The sequence below is a fragment of the Lepidochelys kempii genome, chromosome 23, assembly GCF_965140265.1.
Source record: "Lepidochelys kempii isolate rLepKem1 chromosome 23, rLepKem1.hap2, whole genome shotgun sequence".
NCBI classification, from domain to species: Eukaryota; Metazoa; Chordata; order Testudines; family Cheloniidae; genus Lepidochelys; species Lepidochelys kempii.
In genome coordinates, this window is record NC_133278.1 from 1817911 (window position 1) to 1825901 (window position 7991).

The window sequence follows — 7991 nt, forward strand, 5'->3', positions numbered from 1 at the left end:
GGGAGAGTTTCAGAAAAAAGCTTTTTCGAAGAAAGTTTGTTTTTCAAGAAGGCACATTCTCTGGCTGTGTTTCCCAAAGAGCAAGAAATTGATTAGCTCCATCTCCTTGGCTTTTTTATAAACTAATGTGAAATTGATGCATCTGTTTTCATTACCTAGGCTTAGTGAAATGCAAACTAAGTGGCATAAACAGTGGAAAATTAACTAGATTTTTAAAATATGGGGCCAGATCCCCAGTTGATGTGGCCCATGAATTTTAAATTGACTTACATCCCTTTTAAAATCCTTCAGTAAAAGCCACCTAGTGGCTTTTGGACACCAGAGGCTCAATTCACCACCACCCTTCTTGTTTCATCACTTACCAGTACAGTCTCAAGCAGCATTTCTGTTTCTTTGCCTAGCGATGAATTTTTATTGATGGAAATACTTTTTGGTAGTTGGTGTGTGTGCGGTGAAATTGACCTTTATCAGGGCTCTACTCCTTCCAAGCCTACACCAATAGGCAGCAATTAGTGACCCTCCCTTCTTTAGAGCTCACTTGCTCTCCTGTTAAAACAGCTCCCTTCTTCGGGGCGGAGGTGAGGGAGGCAGACCAAGCTGCGTCAAGCCCCACACTTGCTAAATGAGTTAAGTTTATAAAGTGTGGAGGACAAAGTATTCTGGGAAGGTTCCTTGTGCACAGCTGGAACTGAGCCCCTGGGATCATTCCAACCAGCGTAGTATGATGCGATGGATGCACAAGCCTGATCTGAATACGATGCCTGGGATGTGAAAATCTCCCCTGCCCCTCTTACACTGCACTCTGCCCTCGCTGTCTCAGAATGGTGGGGCATTTTGACACTTACCTCCCTGGTAAAGCACAGAGAGAGCTACTGACAGGGAAAGAACAGCATGGTGTAAGAGCTCAGAGGTAGCTTGTGTAACCTTTAAGGGGAATAAAACCTGCATCTCCAGGGAAGCCTTTTGTGGGTAACTTGTCCACCAAAAAGTATAGATCCCCCTGCTCTCTTCCCTCCGGCAACCGGAGGGACCACCAGCTTGCTTCCCTGTGCAGCAGTATCTTCCAACAGAACGTAACGGCCAGCCTGGGTCAAAACTGTGGTCCATTTATCCCAGGGTCCTGTCTTCTGACCCTGGCTGGTGCCAGAGGTTCCAGAGGGAATGAACAGAGCAGGGCAACTGAGTGATCCATTCCCTGTTATCCACTCCTAGCTTCTGGAAGTCAGAAGTTTAGAAACAGCCAGGTTGTGGCTGTGTCCTTGACCATCTTGGCTAATAGACGCTCCCAGTCTACGCTCAGTGGATTTTCAGCTGGTTTCTCCTGCAGTCTGTACTGCTACCTCCTCCCTAAAGGTGTATTTTCCCTGGGATTTCACGGATTATAAAGCCCTGAACCCCCTGGGATGGTCTTGCCTCCTGTACAATAAGCCAGAGAACCTCTTGGCATTCATTCCTGTTTGAACGTGAGCAGATTTTTGCAGGGGGACCAGTCCCAGCTTGATGTAAAAGCCACGACCGCTTGGTAAGTTGTTCCAGTGGTTAATTTACCCCTTGTTTACCAGACTTTCAGCCAGCAGCAGGTGTTAGTCCGGCGGGTGGGGGGGTCTGCAAGCTGGGGGAGCCCCCCCCCAAAAATCTAATCCTTGCAGCACCTGGGGCCAAATCCCTCTGCAGTGAGATTTGCCCCTGTATCTGCGGGGAGTACCCTGGCTGCCCGAGCGGCCCCTGGGCGGATGAGGTGGGGGTGCGGGGCTGCCCCCCCAATCTGTCCCCTTTGAATGAGCGATGAGCCCCAACAATGACCCTTCCCCACCCGCCGCGGAACGGACCTGTCCCGGAACTAACGTGCCCGGGCCGCGTTTCCCCATCCCGCGGGGAACCCTTTGGCCGCGGGACCGGCGGGGGGGGGACCCGGAACTTCCGGCCTGGCGCGGCGCTCGCGCGATGGAGGCGGAATCTGAGGCGCGCGCGCGGCCGACCCCGCCGGGTGAGGAGCGGGGCGGGGGGTGTCGCACCCAAAGGGGTCCCCCGGCGCCTTGCTCAGGCCTTGGGTGGGGGGGGTCGCTCTCTCCCCCTGGAGGAGATTTGGGGGGGCCCCCGAGTTCTGCCCTGACCCCCCCCGCGGGGACCCCCGTTACTCTGGGGGCGGGCTCCCCGATCCCCCCCGACTGAGTGACCCCCGGGGGCTGGGGGCGGGCTCCCCGATACCCCTCCCTGACTGAGTGACCCCCGGGGGCTCCCCCATCCCCCCCCTCCCCTCACTGAGTGACCCCCGGGGGCTCCCCCATCCCCCCTCACTGAGTGACCCCCGGGGGCTGGGGGCGGGCTCCCCCTTCCCCCCCCGACTGAGTGACCCCCGGGGGCTCCCCCATCCCCCCCCCCTCCCCTGACTGAGTGACCCCCGGGGGCTCCCCGATCCCCCCTCACTGAGTGACCCCCGGGGGCTGGGGGTGGGCTCCCCGATCCCCCCTCACTGAGTGACCCCCGGGGGCTGGGGGCGGGCTCCCCGACCTCCCCCCGCTCCCCCAACTGAGTGACCCCCCCGGGGGCTGAGGGCGGGCTCCCCGATACCCCTCCCTGACTGAGTGACCCCCGGGGGCTCCCCCATCCCCCCCTCCCCTGACTGAGTGACCCCCGGGGGCTGGGGGCGGGCTCCCCGATCCCCCCCGACTGAGTGACCCCCGGGGGCTCCCCCATCCCCCCCCTCCCCTGACTGAGTGACCCCCGGGGGCTCCCCCATCCCCCCCCTCCCCTGACTGAGTGGCCCCCGGGGGCTCCCCCATCCCCCCCCTCCCCTCACTGAGTGACCCCCGGGGGCTCCCCGATCCCCCCTCACTGAGTGACCCCCGGGGGCTGGGGGCGGGCTCCCCGATCCCCCCTCACTGAGTGACCCCCGGGGGCTGGGGGCGGGCTCCCCCTTCCCCCCCCGACTGAGTGACCCCCGGGGGCTCCCCCATCCCCCCCCCTCCCCTGACTGAGTGACCCCCGGGGGCTCCCCGATCCCCCCTCACTGAGTGACCCCCGGGGGCTGGGGGCGGGCTCCCCCTTCCCCCCCCGACTGAGTGACCCCCGGGGGCTCCCCCATCCCCCCCCTCCCCTGACTGAGTGACCCCCGGGGGCTGGGGGTGGGCTCCCCGATCCCCCCTCACTGAGTGACCCCCGGGGGCTGGGGGCGGGCTCCCCGACCTCCCCCCGCTCCCCCAACTGAGTGACCCCCCCGGGGGCTGAGGGCGGGCTCCCCGATACCCCTCCCTGACTGAGTGACCCCCCGGGGTCTGGGGGCGGGCTCCCCGATCCCCCCCCCGACTGAGTGACGCCGGGGGCTCGGGGTGGGCTCCCCGATTCCCCCCCACATCTGAGAAATCTGCCCTGAGCCCCCCCCCCCCCCCCCCATGGGATGTCCCCCAGTTACTCCAAGGGGCAGAGCTGGGCGTGGGGCCCACTTGCCCTCTAGCAGCCCCCTCCCCATGTGGACCCTCCCACACACACACACCCTTAGAGGCCTGGGCTGGCTGGTGGGTCCCTGTTCTCCCCCCTCCTCTCCCCACCCTCCCAGGTCAGCCCTGACCCCCCTTGGGGAGCCCGGCTGGCCCATCGTTAATTCCACGTCTCATCAGCAGGTAGCACGGGTGCCTGGAAGAGCAGGGAGCAGCAGGAGCCGGAGGCTGCACCTTCCCCGTTGTTGGCAGAGAGCCCAGCCCCGGGGGACCGTCCCCCCAATACCAGCGGGGTCACCGAACCGCCTCAGGGCACGTCGCGCTGCGGGGAAGGGATGCTGGAAAGGCCAGCCCCACAGCACCAAGCCCCCAATACCAACGTGGTCACCGACCTCCCCCAGCGCATGTCACAGTGGGGGGAAGGGTTGCTGGAAAGACCAGCCCTGGGGGACCGTCCCCCCAAGAGCAACGGGGTCACTGAACCCCCTCGGCAGACGTGGCACTGGGGGGAGGAGATGCTGGAAAGACCAGCCCCGGGGGACCGTCCCCCCAAGAGCAACGGGGTCACTGAATCCCCTCGGCAGACGTGGCACTGGGGGGAGGAGATGCTGGAAAGACCAGCCCCGGGGGACCGTCCCCCCAAGAGCAACGGGGTCACTGAATCCCCTCGGCAGACGTGGCACTGGGGGGAGGAGATGCTGGAGAGCCCAGCCCCACAGGACCAACCCCCAAAGAACACTGGGGTCACCACCCCGCCCCGGCACCCGTCGCCTTCGGGGGAAGTGATGCTGGTGACGCCAGCCCTCGGTGACCATTCACCCGACAGCAGTAGGCTCGGTGAACAGCTGCAGGGCCCGTCCCAGCAGAGGGGAGGGATGCTGGAGCCCACCCCTGCTGTGGGCTTGGCTCACCAGGAGCCCGGGGCCCAGGAGCCGGCGGGCCCCCCCGAGGCAGGCGAGCGGGCCCTGCTGGCCATGCTGACGGCCGTCGCCAGCAGCCCGCTGCCGGTGCGCAGCCAGCAGAAGGACGAGCCGGACCTGACGGCGGAGGAGAAGCTGGCCATCCTGCGGGCGCTGTACCGGGACAAGCCCGTGGTCTTCCTGGAGCGCTTCCGGCGGGCCCTGCGCGTCGAGCACCTGGGCTGCTTCGCCCACCTGGCCGCCCGCTACGAAGTGCGCTTCTACTGCGACGAGGTGCGCCGGGCCGCCCGCGGCAAGGCCGGCCACACCCGGGTGCGCAACAAGAGGTACGCCGCTCTGCAGCAGCTCATCAAAGGTAGGGGGCCGCCGGCCCGCCAGGCCCTGACCCTCCCCGCGCTGCTCTCTGTTATTGCACCCCCCCCCACAGACGTGGGTCACAAGAGGGGAGGTCCAGGGAGGGCTCTGCCTTCACAGTCTGGCACCCCGGTCCTGGTGCTACGGGGCACGGACCAGCAGCGGTCCCTTGGCGGCCAGTGCTGACTCGGATGCCCCAAGGCAACGCTAGGGGGCGCTGTGCTGCAGGGAGGGTAGGTTGGTGCCCGCTGGGTGCCCTGGCTGGAGGCTGATCTAGCAGGACGTGACCATGTCAGTCAGCCCAGCTGGTGCCAGGTGCCCCCCGCACAGGCTGCCATGGCAGAGGCTAAGGACGGCGTGGGTCAGAGACAGGAACCCTGCCTGTGGGGGATCTCTGCAGGCTGAACAGTGGAGGCTAATGGTTAGAGCAGGGGGGCCTGGGAGCCAGGACTCCTGGGTTCTCCCCCAGCTCTGGGAGGGGAGTGGGAGCTGTGTCTGCCCTGGAGAGCCCTAGAAGCCACCTGCCTCTGGAGGCCACCGCCCCAGCCCTGGTGCTCCGGCCCCTCCATGCTCTCTCTGCCTTGCAGGGGGGGAGTATTTCAGCGACGAGCAGATGCGGGCGCGGGAGCCCCTGCTCTACGAGCAGTACATCGGCCAATACCTGAGCGACGAGGAGCTGCTGGCTCTGGGCAGCCAGGCGTTAGCCGGCCCCTGCTCCCTCTCCGGCGTCCTGCTCGACTCCTACCAGGAGCAGGTGCTCCAGCTGCGGCTGCATATCCAGCAGGAGCAGGAGGACGCCTGCATGGAGGAGGAAGAGGAGGATGACGAAGGTCAGTATGTTGTCCAGCTTGGGGAGGGGAGTGGGGGCTAGTGGTTAGAGCTGGGGGGGGCTGGGAGCCAGGACTCCTGGGTTCTATCCCAGCTCTGGGAGGGGAGGCGGGGTCTGACAGCCCGTTACTGGCTTTGCGGCTGGTATCTGTCCCCTCCTTGCTGATTGTGCCCTTCCCCTCTCTCCTTGCTAGGCGAGGATTCCAGCTCGGCCTCGGATGCCTGGGTCCCCGACACGGAGGAGAAGGCCTTCCTGCGTGAGGAGTTCACCAGCCGCATGCACCAGCGCTTCCTGGACGGCAAGGACGGTGACTTCGATTACAGGTGAGGGGGGCGGGCACCGGGCGTCACTTGCTGGGCCACTGCCTGGGGGGGACACAGCAGAAGTGGGTCTGGCGGGGGTGGGGCAATCTGCGTCTGTCCCAGCTCTGGGAGGGAGAGAGGTCTAGTGGTTAGGGTGGGGTGCTAAGCCAGGACACTGGGTTCTGTCCCCGGCTCTGGGAGGCGAGTGGGGTGTATGGGTTGTGGGGGCTGGGAGCCAGGTCTCCTGGGTTCTCCCCCAGCTCTGGGAGGGGTGTGTGGTGTAGGAGTTAGAGCAGTGGGCCAGGACATCTGGGTTCTGTCCCTGGCTCTGGGAGGGGAATAGGGTGTAGGGGTTAGAGCAGGGGGGCTGGGAGCCAGGACACCTGGGTTCTGTCCCTGAGGTCACAGCTCTGGGCTCGTTCTCTCCCAGCGAGGTGGATGAGAACCCGGAGTTCGACAACCTGGACATTGTGTCGCGGGACGAGGAGGAGCGTTACTTTGACGGCGAGGAGTCTGAGGAGGCGGAGGAGATGGAGGCAGAGTAGTGGGCCCCCTGCGCCCCCACCAAGCCCTAGCACCCTGATGGAGTGGGGGGACACCAGGACCCACCTTGTGTACAGTAACCCAGACTCCTAGTCTGTGACCTGGGCTCCTTCCCCCTGCCGGCTGGGGGCGTGTCCCTGCAAGGCACTGCCCCTGGACGCTCTCCCCAGGTCGCTCCCCGCCTCTGATCTAGTCCAGGTACCTTTGTGTAACAGGATCCCTGCCCCCCTTCTCTCCAAGGCTGGGGCACCCAGCTTCGTTATGGGCTTCGTTAGCCCCACGTTCCTGGCTCTCATGGGCAGCCCAGAGCCAGGAGAGGCACCGGGGAGCAGCTGGACTGGGGAAGGGGCTGCCCAGACTCTGCCCCGCCCCGTCTCGCGGGCAGAGGAACCGCTGGATTTCTGGCCTCAGCTCTGGGCCTCCGGACCCCCGAGGGCGGGAAGCGTCCCAGTGGCGAGGCGAGGCCCAGGGCTGGGAGCCGCTGGCCTCTCGACGCTGCACCGGGAAGCAGCCGCTCAGGGGAACAGCCCCCCTGGTGGAGCTGGCCAGGCGCGTGGGGCGGGGGGACGCTGTCACAATTAAAGCTCTTCAGTAACGGGTTTTGCAACAGCAGCAGTTTGGTCCTTTCAGCCTGGAAATCCAGGAGCCAGTGTCTGCGGCTTGAGCTGGGGCAACAGGGAGTGTGGGGCTGGGAGCCAGGACTCCTGGGTTCTCTCACCGGCTCTGGGAGGGGAGTGGGGCCTGGTGGTTAGAGCAGGAGGGGCTGGGAGCCAGGACTCCTGGGTTCTCTCTCTGGGAAGGGAGTGGAGGCTAGGGGTTAGAGGTGGGGAGGGAGCTAGGACTTCTGGGTTCTATCCCCAGCTCTGGGAGGGGAGTGGGGCCTGGTGGTTAGAGCAGGAGGGACTGGGAGCCAGGACTCCTGGGTTCTCTCCCTGGGTCTCTGGGAGGGGAGGGGAAGCTAGGGGTTAGAGGTGGGGCAGGGCGGGTGGCTAGGACTCCTGGGTTCTATCCCCAGCTCTGGGAGGGGACTGGGGTCTCATGGTTAGAGCGGGGGGGGTGGGAGCCAGGATGCCTGGGTCCTGATGCCAGCTGAGGCAGGGCAGTGGGGGTCTAGTGGGTAGAGAAGGGGGCGGTTCTGTTCCTGGCTGTGCCAGGGGAGCACTCTCTAAGCATCACAGCTGGGTTTGCTGGAACTGGGGTGTGCTCCCAGCCCCTCTCTCTGTGATAACTTACTTTGCCTCTCCGTGCCTCAGTTTACCTTACCCCAGGAGTTAGTGTCTGTTGGGTGCTCAGGAAGCTCAGAGCCTTATCCCCCCTGCCGAGCTCCTTCCTGCTGGCCAATCGTCCCTGCCGGCCCTGGGCCCTGATTGATTCCAGCCCCCACTGTTTTGGGGGGAGGGTGGCCAGGGCCCACGCAGGGACCTTCCGCTAGGGGGTGTTGCAAGCGGGGAGAGCTGAGGATCCTGATCCCTGCAGGTGACTCACTTTCCCTCACCGGTTTCGGTTCCTTTCCCTGTCCCTCGTGGGGTTTTCGATCCCTTCCCAGCTTCCCTGTGGGAAATTCCACCAGCAGGTGGGGGTGCTGCCGCTCAGCTGACTGCCCGGG

At 64.7% G+C, this 7991-nt stretch overlaps 1 protein-coding gene across 4 annotated transcripts; it reads left to right on the forward strand.

The window, feature by feature from the left end:
* Positions 1 to 1871: 1871 nt before the first annotated feature.
* CCDC97 (coiled-coil domain containing 97) lies at positions 1872 to 6992 on the forward strand. 4 transcript variants are annotated; one of them, XM_073321886.1, is made up of 5 exons: positions 1873 to 1987; positions 3618 to 4712; positions 5299 to 5541; positions 5734 to 5863; positions 6626 to 6992. In XM_073321886.1, the coding sequence occupies exons 1-5, from the start codon at positions 1945 to 1947 to the stop codon at positions 6978 to 6980; spliced, it is 1866 nt and encodes a 621-aa protein (XP_073177987.1). In that variant the 5' UTR covers positions 1873 to 1944; the 3' UTR covers positions 6981 to 6992. The 4 variants fall into 4 exon arrangements, with proteins under 4 accessions (XP_073177990.1, XP_073177987.1, XP_073177988.1 ...); XM_073321887.1 differs by having other exon boundaries at positions 1874 to 1987; positions 3621 to 4712; XM_073321888.1 differs by having other exon boundaries at positions 1875 to 1987; positions 6273 to 6718.
* The last annotated feature ends 999 nt before the right edge of the window (positions 6993 to 7991 follow it).